The sequence below is a fragment of the Pezoporus wallicus genome, unplaced genomic scaffold (genome assembly GCF_028554395.1).
Source record: "Pezoporus wallicus isolate ANWC-B61680 ecotype Strahan unplaced genomic scaffold, APGP_CSIRO_Pwel_v1 contig_7379, whole genome shotgun sequence".
In the NCBI taxonomy this organism is placed as follows: domain Eukaryota; kingdom Metazoa; phylum Chordata; class Aves; order Psittaciformes; family Psittacidae; genus Pezoporus; species Pezoporus wallicus.
This window is the reverse complement of record NW_026642884.1, coordinates 158,564-174,627: the sequence shown is the minus strand read 5'-3', so window position 1 is coordinate 174,627 and position 16,064 is coordinate 158,564. Positions and strand designations below refer to the sequence as shown.

At 44.1% G+C, this 16,064-nt stretch overlaps 1 protein-coding gene across 3 annotated transcripts in view; it reads right to left on the bottom strand.

Annotated features, from left to right (window-relative positions):
• ARMH4 (armadillo like helical domain containing 4) overlaps window positions 1–16,064 on the bottom strand; it is a 73,217-nt gene that overhangs the window by 5,125 nt on the left and 52,028 nt on the right. For all 3 annotated transcript variants that reach the window (XM_057433046.1, XM_057433045.1, XM_057433047.1), the window contains exon 6: window positions 457–488. In XM_057433046.1, coding sequence (XP_057289029.1) covers window positions 457–488 — 32 coding nt within the window. The remainder of the gene's footprint in view (window positions 1–456; window positions 489–16,064) is intronic.

Sequence of the window (16,064 nt, the reverse complement as noted above, 5' to 3'; positions counted from 1 at the left end):
TTTCTTCTTTTTCCTTCCATGAATTTGCAGCTCTTGCACACGAAGGCAGTAAAGGTCTTGTCCAGAGCTGGTGATGTGGCACACAGCCTCTCACCAGAGAGGATCACCAGATCCTCTTGATTTGGATCCACCACAAAGCTTAGGACTTAGAGAAAAGGGGTAGAGATAAGTTAGAGGGCAATTAAGAAAGTAACTCTGGTAGTCTGAAAAGAAGGGCTAATGCAGAGAAGTCTATCAAATACCCCTGTTCCTCCTTACTACTCATCAGGGATGTACTGTGGATATACACCACTATATACAACACCAGAATCTGGTTCATTTGCTTTCCAGAGAAAAATTTAAGCCCTTTCTCAATTGTCTTTGTAAAGATAAAGAACTGCACCGACAAGAGTTTATTTATTCCTGCAAGTAAGCATGCTTCTGCTTTTAAAGTAATTGAAACTCTGAGCCTCCTACCTTATCTTTCAGCTTCTCCATCCAGCTTCTCACTGAAAAATAAGACAAAGAAGCTGTAATCATGTTACTTATATTAGTAACAAATGATAATGATAGTATTAAAATAGACACTAATTAACTTGACAAGCTGATAACACTTTTGATTAGATTTCCTCTCTTCTCATTCATGAAAAGAGCAAATGCAGCAAATCAACAGAGAAATTCTTCAAGGGAATTGGCAGGCAAGAAGCTTGTTTTTGCCTATGCAATTCACATCTTCACAGGGATTAAAAAAGGATGATGAAAAACAGTATTTCAGGTTGTGGGATTTTAGCCAGCAGCTCTCTTACACACGCCAGGATGTACGACAAGGAGAAAACCTTAAAGCTTGGCTATTCCCTTCCACTGGCCTCCTCCACATAGATATTCTCCCCTTTATGAGGCATAGCCTGTAGTGATGCCTAAAAAAGTAGTATTCCCTGTCTTTTATTCCCCTGCTTTTCTGGAAGCAGCCCACTGCCTGAGAAGTCACCAGAAGACTGGGATAGCACTGGAGGTGCTAAATTACTAAATCAAGTAAATTCACACTGCCATCACAGAGACTTTTAATTTCCTAACAGTTAATATAAGCCCCATGAAATATGATACCCAAGAATTAAAAGTCTTTAATGGCATGTACTTTGGGATTAAATATTCAGCTGATCTCAAAGAACTGCAAGTGCTTAGCAGCAGGTAAACGACTCATGAACTCCACAGGTGACTGGATTTGTCTCTACCACACCAAAGACAAAATGCTCAGCCTCTGAGAGATCCACTGGTATTTTAACAAATTCCTGCTCATGAGTTTAAGGACAATCAAACAGTTAAATATCAGGGTTTTTTTTCAGGGCTCAGCAGCTGTGTTTTAAGCCTTGGTCAAGGACCCCCATTTCTCCAGGAGGACAAGGCTACAAGCACAAGGGGACTCCTAGATCCACCAGTGTCCTTCTGTGGGACATTTCTCCCAGGACACATTAGATCCCAAATGTAACACACTGTTTACAGAGTGAGACCCTAAGTCTGCTTTCTTACAGAAGGTCCATTCAAAGCTTGCATTAGCAATATTAGAGTCTGCACATGCACGTACACGACTCAGGGTAACCATCCTTCTGAAATCAGAGCCTTACCGTGAGGGTGCGGCAGTAGGGCAATCTGTAAATGGTGGTTTTGTCTCAGATACAATACAGAGAACCACAGCATCTAGGAAGTAGCAAGACCCAGCCCAGAATTCAGCATCACTGAATTAAATGAATTAAACTCTAACACGTTCAAAGTTATTTGAATACTTCCTTCTTAAGTATTAGTAACATAATAATTTCCAAACAGAAGGACCCCAAATTGTCTTTGTGAAACAAGCATGGATGCATACACACAAATCCACTTATTTCTGACAGGCAGCTAAGAAAAAAAATGAGTTATCTAGGAGACAGACACCTACAGCACTAGGAAAAGACAAGAGGTCTACTTTTATCAACTCTTCCCACCATTAGTCCTGACGTGCGTGGACTAAGCGTAGTAAATTTAATTTACGAAGGGCCATGATCAACACCCTCTGCCAGTTCAAGCCTGTATGCCTTGAACATCACTCCAGTGGAACACCAGAGAGCAAGGAAATGCATGGCTCCCCTAGGCTAGGTTACTCAGCTAGGTTTCTAGGTGTAACACTACAACAAACACTGGATGTAAGTTTCACTTAGACTTTCAAGGAAAGAACCTTTGCTACTACCTGTTGACAGGCACGAGAGAGACCAAATAACAGGAAAATTCTGCTTAAAAATACAAATACTGCAAATCAAAGGAATTCATCCCAAATTCTTGCCAAAGAACCTGCTCATGACTCCGTGTTCAATGTTTCTATTGTGTTTTACTCCAGGCTGCCAGGAGGAATGGTGACAGTGACTCACAGTCACACAGTAACAGCACAGCTTCAAAACCATAATGCATATTTTGAAGCTTCGGACTGATGCCCTCCATGGACATCCAGACAGCTACAGGTGTCCAATTGGCCCTGACTCAAGCTAAGCATAAAGCCTGTTTTTACATGTCTTTCTCAATAATGATATTGGATTGGTGATCTTGTCCACAGTTGACCCACTTTCTTGCTGCTGACACAACAGTGCCTCAAAAGCAGCAGTTAACTCTGGAGTATTTCTGTCAAGTCAGAGGCAGGGGCTGAATAGTCTACTACCTATTTTCAACAAATTCTGGCTTCATTCCTGTCTGCTCCACAAAACAACAGCTGCATGTTCGTCGGGACCCACAGACTCTATAGGACAAATCTTTATTTGCTATTTATAAAATTGCCTGTTATTAAACCAACCCTGTTTTCAGACATGTAGAGCATGTTGGATGCTTTCACGAATCAACCCAAGCCACAGGAAAACACCACAATGTGATTTCTCCCAGATTGGGTGCCTCTGTGACATGCTTGTGACAGCCTCTGCCCTTTGCTAGAGGAGAAGAATGGCCCCAAATTTGTGAGGTTAAGGTAGCAGGAGGTCGAAAACCTGGCTGACCCTTCAGTGTCCTGGCAGGACTGCACTGGTGTGCAGCTCTCCTGGGCAGGAGTGGGGAGTGCAGAGCAGCCTCAGCCATGGCCTGTCCCCCTCCGGCACCCCAGACAGTCAGGCTAGGGCTATAGCAAGTCAAGGAGCGCTGGATTACCATGAATTATAAACACTTCCAATGTCACTAATGCACAAAACTGGTTTAACACTTTCAAGGAAATGACAACCCAATGTGTCATTAAAACCAAGCACTTACTAATTCAGTTATTTATCTATATGCAGACACTAAGGGGTGTGGGTAAGAGATGAAGCACTTTTTCAAGTTAGAATTGATAACTGTGCTAAATGGCTACCATTAATTAATTCTGGACTTCAGACTTTAATTATGCATCATTATCCATAATTAATATTCTGAACGCAGTCTTGGAAGAAGAACATTGTGGATGGCACTTTCTCATGAAAATGCAAGACTCTCCACAATACTAGGTGACTTGCAGTGAGGCCAAGCAAATAATTAGTAACAAATACTCTAGTCCATTTATTTTTCATCATCCCCCTTTTTTCCTTCCCTCATCACAGAATGTCCTGAACAAATGACAACAGTCTCTGGATGAGAAATTACTAACAGGTGTCTGCAGTGTTGGCTCATGCTCCATGGCATTTTAAGGACAGCAACTCATCCAAACTCTCTGCCTTGGCTTGGTTTTCATCCTTTGGTTTCATGGGAAGCTAAATTAAATAGGTGTGGAGCACTTATGAAAATTACATATAATCTGACATTTCCTCAGGGATTTATATAATGTCTGCATCCCAGCAAATTAATTTTAAATAACATATAGTTTAAGATTAAGCACGTCAGGAGCACAGAGAAGGAGCATGGTTGTCTGACATTGGCATCAGAACAAGCCCAGGATGAATTCAGGCAGTTAGAGATGCATTGTGCATTTTAAGTCATTTTTATCCAGCCTTCCCCTTCAAAACGTGCAGCCAGCTGTTAAGAAACTACAGCGCCAAGTAAAGATCTAAAGAAGCTAGACTAATTTGCGGATATATGCACCAGCCTGCAGTGCCTGCCTGGCTCTTTGGAGGAACCTGGTTCAAAGGGACAGTCAAAAACCCTCATAAGCAAAACCCTTCTGAAAGTTCAGATTTTGACAGATGCAGGCTGAGGGCTCAGGAGAGGGACAACAGATGATGTTTGAGCATCTGTGGTATGCAGCACTGGATGGTCCAACATCTCCTTTCATCAGTGAACCCTTCAATGCATTACATCCAAACCAACCCTCTCCTTTCCACTGTGTCCTATAGCTTTACATATCCTATAAGAATAGATTCAGCCAGCTTACCCAAGTTGTTAATTTGTTTTTTTGCAGGGCTCCTCTTTACAAAGGGGATGATCAGATATAATTTACAATGGAGAGTCAAAGCAGAAGGGGTTTGGAAGCTGCCTTCAAGTTCAGTTGGAAAGATCATCTGACAATGAAGCATTTGCATGATTTGCATCAGGGGAGATCCAGTATTTGTCACTTCTGACCAAAGAAAGTGAAATTAAGGTAGCATGACAGACCCTATGCACTGCACGTCTAAACCACAGTCTGACATTTTCCTCCTAGGGAAGCATCTGACCTCCTGGTGTTTGGCTCAGGGATCAGCACCCACAGCTTATAGCCCTGCAAAGTATCTCTACAGAGGAGAGGAGGATATTAACTGTGGGCAAAGATCTGGAAAAAGCTCACAAAATATTTACTACACAGTAACTCCAATGGCTACCATGTACCCCCACCATGGAAAAAAGTGAGTCCACATGTACCACTACTAGAATCATAAAATATAGAATACCTTGAGTTGGAAGAGACCCATAAGGATCATCGACTCCAACTCATTGTGCTCCCCTTCCCTGAACCCTTATCGGTGGCTTTCACTCATGACCTCACTTCTTGTTGCTGTTCCAAGGATAGTCCATCTTTAAGTAAGTCCATTTTTATTAGTCAGGTCTCTTGCACTCCCTGTGTTCTGGAAGCTGCAGGGTACTGGGCTCCAGAGCCAGCCTCTGCCTTAAGTCTCACTGTAACATAACATCAAATCTCTCACCAAAGGCTTTTCCCTGCTTCCCTTGCCACCCTCCTCTGAAATCAGGAGCACAAGTCCTCTGGGCTTCTTGCTTTGCCAACTTTTAGTAATCCTAAGTGCCTAATTATCTACTGCAATGCAATGATAAAGCTGCTTAATAATTCTGTTCACTTCTCATTCATTCTCTCCCTTCCCAGATAAGAAAATGCAAAGACCTTCTGGTGGAAATTTCAATCAATAATTTGTGCCCTTCTGCCTAAGTTCTGTCTTCCCCTTCCCCTCTTAGATGCTCTGCTTCTTTATCTTGTCACTTTAGTTTCATCTTATCAGCTTGTTTTAATCATACTCTCTTTTTTACTCATCATCTAAAGCAATTCTAGTTTTCCATGGCAAAACCAGCACATTATCCCTCTGCTTGTGCACTGTATTTTCAAATTCAGCATTTATATCTTCATTCCAGAACTTTATCTTGATACTGATGAAGGTACATCTAGCACCTTCTCTTCTAATAATTCTCCACCAACAACCACCAGACCAGTGGTGAAAATGTGGCACATAAGATCCTGTATATTCTCCAAAGCACAGAAAAAAGGGTTGAAGGCTAGTTTTATGGGTAAGAATTAACCTGGAGCCCAGGTAACCTGACCCAACCATTACATCTGTAGTCCCTTAAATGCAATAGGCTGAAAGCGTTGCACCAAGCTTCATTCTGAGAAATCAGAAAATAGCAGTCATCACAATACAGTCAGGACATGAAGAGATTTTGCTCTAACAGGTACCGTTAATTGCTTTTATGTCTGTCTGAAGTCAGAGCATCCCTATCCCAGGAACCAGAGAAGCTATTTAAGGACAAGGTCCCCGCTGCAAGCAATCTGTAGATGCAGGAGGCAAAGATGGATGGAGCCAAGGAGCAAAGAGAGTAGCCTTTTGAGCAGTGGAAATGCCTGACGCAGATGCTGGGCTTATTCTGCCTTCCTCCAGCCACAACAAGGTCTTCATCCTACCCTCAGCTGTGGGAGTTTTAAGGCAAGAAAAAGCTGGTTTGGCATATTTGCAAGAGTGTGGAAATTGCAAATATGTAGGAAGGAGGCTTCGTGTAGGTGATGGTACAGTGAAACATAACTGCACCTAGCAACTGACGCACCTCAGCACAGCTTTGCCATCGCCTTTTTCCCTGTGACAAATTCATTCACCTCTTCCATACCTGCCCACTACCCTGCTCTTCCCATTCCCCCGGCATGAAATGGCTGGGGTTTGTTGTTTCTTGTTGGTGGAGCTAACATCTGGTGGTAGTCAGGAGGAGTAAACTTCATCCTTCATGTTTAGACTTTGCTAGAGACCCCACTGCCAGAGCAGCTACCTGTGTACAACTCTGCAGTGAGAAAAGGGCACATTACTGCCCTCTAAGGCACCTGTTGAATCTCTGCTACAAACACTAGAGCAAGCCATTTGCTACAATTAGTTCTCCTCTTCCCCAATTTACACACGCAATTTCCAAGCTGTATTCCTCATTCCAGCAAAGGAGAGATGGTTAACATGTAACAAATAAAGAAGAGATATTTTTTTTAAATCAGCCCATATACACCAATCAATCTGCCCTGTTACATTGTAGATTTCATCCCTTCCTCTTGCAGGTGAGACTTTATTTTAAATGACAGTAGTGAGAAAATTTTGCAGAAATGCTCCATGCTTCATCTGCTCAGGTCTGACAAGTTAATGGTACAAGGCTGCATTGGCTCCTTTTCCTTAAAAAACACAATTGCCAATTTACTTACTAGCACAAATAATGCAGAAAGTGGCATTTGGCTGGAAGGCAGCACACTTTTAATTCCAGAAGAAAACTATACCTCCTTGATGGGAATTTTGATGAATACATTTTCCCCTATGCCCAACTCAAGAAGACTTGAATGGCCACATAATCAAACAAATGTCAAACTGACAATTACCATTTATGTTCAGAAAAAAAAATTTGGTTGGGTAAGCTCTGAATTAAAGTGAACTTTAATAGTTATGATACGACTGTCCAGTTTATTAACTGTACTTAACGACAACTTTTTCTCTGGCCGCCCAGCTACAACCCAAGCCTAGCTGCACACTATTGCCTGCTACAACCTATGCAAACCTCTTGAGAGAGAAAGGAAGATGGGGAGGACCACTCATCATGCTTATCCACGAAAGCAGAAGCTCCAATGGGCTTCCTAATTCCTTCCCTGGCCTTATCAATCCTTTTGACGCTGCTTTCTCCTTGGCATCAGCTCATGTTTCTCCGTTTCCTTTCCCCTTGTGCTTTTTTAAGCTGTTTTCTACTTTGATCAGTGGTGAAAGTCTCCATTCAAACTCCAGTCCCTGGGTTCCCTTGGCTGAGACACAACAGACAGCAAACCCTGATTTGGGTCTCAAGGCTTCCCAGCCTGCCAGAAGATCTTCATACTGAATTTCTACTTCAGCTCCTCTCCAAGGGAAGCAGCCTGCACAAAGCCAGGTAGTGCTTTCACAGCAGTCTTGGGTTCATCTTGTTGCTCATTGGAGAGTTTTTAATCCATTCTCTGGGTTACGGGTGTCTGGGTTAATACCACTCACCTGGTCCATGCGGCAAGCAATGAGGGCACTTGCACAAGTCCATCCCAGTCCAGCATGATTTCAGCTGAGGGAGGGGGAGCCACAGAGGGAGTTCAGCTGGGAGGCAAAGTAAAACATCTCTATGGCAGAATATTGCAAGAATTCAGAATGCAGGGATTACCACAAACTCTGAAGAGATATATTAGTGCCCTGAAAAAAAAAAACCAACCCACTAAAAAAAGCACATGAAGGCTTTCTTTCACAGGACACATAGCTCTTCAATTGCTGCTTTTATGCAGTAGTATTTGGATAGTGCTACATAAACAAATGGCACACAAACACTATCTTAAAAAGGTAAGTAAAGCTGCAAAATCAAGACTCGTGAATAAAGAAATCCCCCATTTTACATGTTCAGCAGGACACCACTTCTAATTGCCCATTATTTTTTTCTCAGAGGTCTCCAGTTGAAAAATTATTGATGGCTTATTTTTCCCTTCTCTTCACACACTAGAGCAGATGAATTTCTTTAGCTAAAATTTTCTTTAAAAGTCTGGGGCAAGCACCATGGGAAAATTTCAGTCCAAACAGTTAAGATTTGGTAAAGTTATCAGGAGCTAGAATATGACAGAACAGAAATCCAACAAATCTAATGATTGCCAGGGCTGTCATTGCCAGGCAAGTCACACTCATGCACAGGTTTACAGGGCAATGCCTTATGAGGGAAGCATTACCATTCCATCATAAGAGTATCTCAAACTTCATGAGAGATATTTGTAAAAGCTTTAAGGTACACTGAGACCCTTAGCTGGCTGTTTCCTAATTTATAGCACCTGAGGATGTAGCCCTAGAACATAAATTCTTCCTGTTGTCAGCAGGCTTTGTGTTGTGTTTACAATCTGCCCAAGTCATCTAGGGGATAAGAGAAAACAAAGAGCTATAAATAAAAGCACAGAGCCACTATGCAGAAGTTGGGAAGCTGTGACATCCAACGCCACCAATACCAAGAACCAAGCTGCAGAAATGGTTCAACGATTTGGAGAAGGCTGAGGTTCTCAATGACTTCTTTGCTTCGGTCTTCACTGGCAAAGGCTCTGACCACACCACCCAAGTCTTGGAAGGCAGATGCAGGGACTGTGAGAATGAAGACCTTGGGCCCACTGTAGGGGAGGATCTGGTTTGAGACCATCTTAAAAACCTGAACGTGCACAAGTCCATGGGACCTGATGAAATCCATCTGTGGGTCCTGAAGGAGCTGGCAAATGAAGTTGCTAAGCCACTGGCCATCATATTTGAGAAATCATGGCAGTCAGGTGAGGTTCCCAATGACTGGAAAAAGGGAAATATAACCCCCATTTTCAAGAAGGGGAAAATGGATGACCTGGGGAATTACAGACCAGTCAGTCTCACCTCCGTGCCTGGCAAAATCTTGGAGCAGATTCCCCTGGATGGCATGCTAAGGCACATGAAAAATCAACAAGGTGCTTGGTGACAGCCAGCATGGCTTCACTAAGGGGAAATCCTGCCTGACCAATGTGGTGGCCTTCTATGATGGGGCTACAGAACTGATGGACAGGGGTAGAACAGTTGATGTCATCTACCTGGACTTGTGTAAAGCGTTCAACACTGTCCCACACAACATCCTTGTCTCTAAATTGGAGAGACATCAATTTGATGGATGGACCACTCGGTGGATAAAGAACTGGCTGGATGGCTGCACACAAAGAGTTGTGGTCAATGGCTCAATGTCCATTTGGAGACCAGTAATGAGTGGTGTCCCTTGGGGATCTTGTTCAACATCTCTGAACTACCTTTTAATAGACTGACTGCTACCTTTTAATGCCTATTTTTTGACAAGCCTATTTTCTGCTCCATAACCCAGCACCCATTATCATAATTTGGGAAAGACATGTACATTTTTGCAATATAAAACTAAACGTCAAAGCATTGTGATAGAGGAAGTGAAAAAGCTGGAGAGGCTGCAGAATGCCTCACGCATCCCTCTGCTCTAACAGCGTCTCTTTTCTGCTGCAAGACAGAAGCAAAACAATAGTCGCTGTTATCAGGCTAAACACCTTCCAAATTTCCAGCTGAAGCCATGTGATATTTCTCTCTACAGAGAGGAGAGGCCATTTCTCTGTACAGCTCTCAAACTATTCGTTCAGCCCTCTTTAAATGCCAGCCACATAGACTTTCCTGTCCTCCTGACAGAGCCCACTTCTTATCTACTTTAAGGGACCAGCAGCTAAATTGCAAAATTTCTTCCTGTACTTCAGTTTATGTCTAAAATTAATCAGGTTCACAAGATTCTTGGTTTGCTTTTTTCCTTCTATACAGAGCAAATGTAATTTTCAGATTTATTTTTCCTGGGGACACTGCATGAAGGATTTTCCTACAGCAAGGCTGAAATAGGGCACTTTCCAAAAGAATATATTTATTTCAAGTTTTGGCCTTTATTATGGATGGCCAGATGCAGCACTCACCATAAAATGACATAAAGATCAATAAAGTACTAAATGGCTGGAAATTAAAATAGAGTTGACCTTTAAAGAAAAAAAATGTATATTGAACTATGTTTTCGGCAAACATAGTTCAATTATTCCAGTAATTTAACTACAAAGCCCTGAGCATCACTGAAATGGTAGAAATAAAATCTGATTATATCAGAGACTTATTTTTATACAAATACATAGGAACATGAGCACTGTCCAGTGTTAATTGCAAAGGGAAAATACACTTGTTTATATTTGGTAACAGAAAAATTCTGATCCCACATTCCTCCTGCATCACGAACTGAACATCGATTCCCACTGTGATTCGATGCTGTTGTGATGAAACACAAAATAGGGACTTAGGGTTCCTGACACCAGTTAAATAGCCTTGCAATTGACTTTTTGTATAATCACAGGCAAGTAGGTTAATCTGTTATTCCATTTGCCATCCTTACCATGGGAATATTAAGAGCACAAAATATAATATTTAGTAGGTCTTTTCTGTTGCAAGTTGCTTGTGTCAGAGCTGCTTCTTACAAATTTTAATATTTTAATAGCCCCTACTGTAACACCTCCATCTGGATGTGATCTTCTAGAAGCTAACAGAGTACAAATATTAAATCACAGTAAAACGGTCTTGTTCAAAAAAATGTTCTTTAGGAGGCCATTATCATAAGTATCAAAGTATCTAGCGTGCTCAGGAAAAACAAATATATTCTCCTTTCTCTGTTCTCATTAGCATCCACTCAGATTGCATTACCTATTCCTGAAGACAGAGCATGCAGAAAAGTTTTTAATGAATGTTTGAAGGGAGAAAAAAATTGACAAATAAATATAGGACCAAAAAGGGAAGAATTCTGCTGCTCACAAAGCTGCTCTGAGCATGTATTTGTGACGGAAATTTAAACTGATCTCACTCCTGCTCCAGGAAGAAACGTGAAATGTGGGACAACAGACCAAACTCAGCCTTTCGCTATGTGGTGAAACTCCACTAACTTCAGAAGAGATGCACTGCCAGAACATGTGCCCTGCCCAGGGCTGTGGTCACCTTATACACCTGTAGTGTCCACTGATATCTTCAGTAACATAAGGAAAACTCAGCATGCTGTCAGGAGAAGCCCAGCTCCAGGGAGGAGGTGATACCCAACTGCTACTCATCAATCTGTGCCTGCCTGGACTTCACAACTGGTGCTAACAAAGAGCCTGTGAAAAGATGTTCCATTTAATTCACGTAAGGCCTCACCTACTGTCTGCTAAGGTCAACAAAGACTCAAACACATTATACATTAAGCACAAAATGGTCAATTCCCGTTTATACTTATGGTAAAATCAACAGCGGTGAAGGTTGAAAATCCATGGAGCAAAGGATCCTGGTCCAGCCAGTGAAGAAGAGAATAAAAATTAAATAGTTTTATTAGGCAGGTGAAGAAAGTGAATGGGTTTTCTCCAAACCTCTCACATCAACTTGAAATGTTCACCATAGACCTATGGGAATAGGCCCAACAGAGATCACAGAGAGAAGAAAGAGAATGAGCAAAGAGCAAAGAAAACCACCGTGGAGAGAAATGGAGATGGTAGGATCTTACTAGCAGTACAGTCATTTTCCAGTGTGCTTACGCTTCCCAGTGATTTATTCCTGCTGTTTACAAATGGCTTCTGTCACTGGCAGCTTTTATCCCCTAAAAAAAAAAAGGAAAAACTCCAGAAATGATGACACCCTTCAGAGACCAGGTCACTGAGAAAGTCACCGGAGAGGCAGGTACTGTGATACTGCTGATCAGACTCTGAGCTTCAGGAAAGCAATGGCACAAAAATACTTCATGCCTGGAAGTGAGGCAGACAGGGAGGTAATAGCATGCAGCATCATGCCAAGGCAGCATGAATGATGCCTTCTACTCACTGTAATGCATTTTTAATGAACACTGCCACCCTAAATTTATAGCATATAAAGTGGGGGAGGGAAGTCCTCTGTGTGCATCCTTTGAAGTCATGTAAGACCAGGCTAAACTAAAAGCTAAGCGACAGGATCTGATGCTCCATGAAGCATTACTACAGCACTGACTTAAAATGAAATATAAATCAGAAACGCAGTTCTCACCGTACCAGGCTGCTTGATGCCTACAGGAACCAGAGTGCCTGTGGACAATCATCTACCCACTTTGTCGTGGTTTAAACCCAGTCAGGTAACTTGTTCACTCACTCCCAGTGAGTGGTGCCGAGCTGACAACAATCAAGGTCCGTGTCCGTCTCCCCCCCCCTGCACCGGGGCTCTCCCCTTCCCCGCTCCCGGAGGAACGGGGAGGAGGATCGAGAGAGTGCAACTCCTACGGGTTGAGACAAGAACAGTCCAGCAACAAATCACCACCGCTACTATCAGCTAAAACAATGATAAGGGAAAATAACAAGGGAAGAGAATACGATACCACCGGCCAAGAAAACGAGTTCCACCCGGAAGCTCCTGTCCTTCCGGGTAACTCCCAGTTACCCCCCACCCCGGGCATGACATGCTGTGGTATGGAATACCTCCCCGGCTAGCCCGGGTCAGGCGCCCCGTCTCTGCTTCCTCACAGCTTCCCCTCCTCCCTGGCAGAGCATGAGCCTCACAGAGTCCTTGGTCAGGGTAAACATCACGTAGCAACAACCGACAACATCGGCTTCACCAACACTGTTCTCAAGCTAGAAGTCAAAACACAGCACTGCACCAGTTAACACAAAGGAAAAACATGACTGCTACTGCTGAACCCAGGACATTATCCACCCCTTATTCCATACCATTCACGTCGTGCTCAGATCCCACATTTTCAATACACCATCGCTCTCCCACATATATACATCCATATACATACAGACCAAGAGGAAAAAATCATTTTCTTAGTGCATGGACCAATCCCTATAATGCTGCCGAGTCCATTCGGTCCATGATGTTCCAAGTTCATTCTCTGTTGGGATGATGGCTGGAGGGAAGTCAGGGCCAGTCGCTGGTGACCTGGAGACATCTAGTTGATGGGCTATAAAAGCATTACACAGCAGGCAACAGCATACAATTGAGTTCACTGGCTGTTTTCCCCTAAAATCAAATCCCCTTGAGGTATACATCGGACTTCCCCATCTTCCCGCATTACCCACCAAGTATATCCAGGTCCCTGAGCAAAAGCAATCCCACGAGTGGGTTTGCCTTTACCTGAAGCAGGAATAACCCAGACTGTCTTCCCCAGCAAATTCTTCATATGCACCACGGGAACTTTGTCCCCCTCTACAATATGTAAAAGTTCTGACTGGGCTGGGCCAGCCCTGTTGGCAGATCCTCTGGTGTTGACCAACCAGGTGGCCTTTGGTAAATGTGTATCCCAATGCTTGAAAGTTCCCCCACCCATCGCTCTCAGTGTAGTTTTTAACAGCCCATTGTACCGTTCGATTTTCCCAGAGGCTGGTGCATGGTAGGGGATGTGATATACCCACTCAATGCCATGCTCTTTGGCCCAAATATCTATAAGGTTATTCCGTAAATGAGTCCCATTGTCTGACTCAATTCTCTCTGGGGTGCCGTGTCGCCACAAAATCTGTTTCTCAAGGCCCAGGATAGTGTTCCGGGCAGTGGCATGGGGCACAGCGTATGTTTCCAGCCGCCACCCGGTGGTTGCTTCCACCATGGTAAGCACATGGCGCTTGCCTTGGCGGGTTGGTGGCAGTGTGATATAGTCAATCTGCCAGGCCTCCCCGTATTTATACTTCAACCATCGTCCTCCATACCAAAGAGGCTTTAACCGCTTGGCTTGTTTAATTGCAGCACATGTTTCACACTCATGAATAACCTGGGCAATAGTGTCCATTATTAAGTCCACCCCTCGGTCACGGGCCCATCTTTATGTTGCATCTCTGCCCTGATGGCCTGAAGTGTCATGGGCCCACCGGGCCAAAAATAATTCACCTTTATGTTGCCAATCTAAGTCCATCTGAGCCACTTCAATCTTAGCCGCTTTATCCACTTGTTGGTTGTTCTGGTGTTCCTCAGTGGCCCGACTCTTGGGTACATGGGCATCTACATGACGTACCTTCACCACCAGGTTGTGCACCTGGGCAGCAATATCTTTCCACAGTGCAGCAGCCCAGATGGGTTTACCTCTGCGTTGCCAGTTGCTCTGCTTCCATTGCTTCAACCACCCCCACAGGGCATTTGCCACCATCCATGAGTCAGTATAGAGATAAAGTACTGGCCACTTTTCTCATTCAGCAATGTCCAGGGCCAGCTGGATGGCTTTCACCTCGGCAAATTGACTCGATTCACCCTCTCCTTCAGCAGTTTCTGCAACTTGTCGTCCAGGACTCCATACAGCTGCCTTCCATCTCCGATGCTTTCCCACAATACGGCAAGAGCCATCAGTAAACAAGGCATACTGCTTTTCACTTTCTGACAGTTTATTATATGGTGGGGCCTCTTCAGCACGCACCACCTCCTCCTCTGGTGACATTCCGAAATCTTTGCCCTCTGGCCAGTCCATGATGACTTCTAGAATGCCTGGACGACTGGGATTTCCTATTCGAGTTCGTTGTGTAATTAGTGCAGCCCATTTACTCCATGTAGCATCAGTTGCATGATGTGTAGAGGAGACCCTGCCTTTGAACATCCAGCCCAGCACGGGCAGCCGGGGTGCCAGGAGGAGCTGTGCTTCAGTGCCAATCACTTCCGAAGCAGCTCGAACCCCTTCATACGCTGCCAGTATCTCTTTCTCGGTTGGGGTATAGCTGGCCTCAGATCCTTTGTATCCCCAAATCCAAAAGCCGAGGGGTCGACCTCGAGTCTCCCCTGGAGCTTTCTGCCAGAGGCTCCAGGTAGGACCGTTCTCCCCAGCTGCAGTGTACAGCACATTTTTTACATCTGGCCCTGTCCGGACTGGTCCAAGGGCTACTGCATGAACTATCTCGCGTTTAATTTGCTCAAAGGCTTGTTGCTGCTCAGGGCCCCATTTAAAATCATTCTTCTTCCGGGTCACATGATAGAGAGGGCTTACAATCGAACTGTAATTTGGGATGTGCATTCTCCAGAACCCCACTGCACCCAAGAAAGCTTGCGTTTCTTTCTTATTAGTTGGTGGAGACATTGCTGTTATCTTGTTGATCACATCTGTGGGGATCTGTCTACGTCCATCTTGCCATTTTATTCCCAAAAATTGAATCTCCTGTGCAGGTCCCTTGACCTTACTCCGTTTTATGGCAAAACTGGCTTTCAGCAGGATTTGGATTATTTTCCTCCCTTTCTCAAAGACTTCTTCCACTGTATCGCCCCACACAATAATGTCATCAATGTATTGCAGGTGTTCTGGAGCTTGCCCCTGTTCCAGTGCAGTCTGGATCAGTCCATGGCAAATGGTAGGGCTGTGTTTCCACCCCTGGGGCAGTCGGTTCCAAGTGAACTGGACACCCCTCCAAGTAAAAGCAAACTGTGGCCTGCACTCTGCTGCCAAAGGAATGGAGAAAAATGCATTGGCAATATCAATCGTGGCATACCACTTGGCTGCCTTTGACTCTAGTTCATACTGAAGTTCTAGCATGTCCGGTACGGCAGCACTCAATGGTGGTGTGACTTCATTCAGGCCACGATAGTCTACTGTTAGTCTCCATTCTCCATTAGACTTTCGCACTGGCCATATGGGGCTATTGAAGGGTGAGCGGGTCCTGCTGATCACCCCCTGACTCTCCAGTCTACGGATCAGCTGATGGATGGGAATCAGGGAGTCTCGGTTGGTGCGATATTGCCGCCGGTGCACTGTTGTGGTCGCAATTGACACTTGTTGTTCTTCAACTTTCAGCAACCCCACAGCAGAGGGATCTTCTGAGAGACCAGGCAAGGTGGACAGCTGCTCAATTTCCTCAGTCTCCAAAGCAGCAATACCAAAAGCCTACCGGTACCCTTTTGGGTCTTTGAAGTACCCTCTCTTGAGGTAGTCTATGCCGAGGATGCATGGAG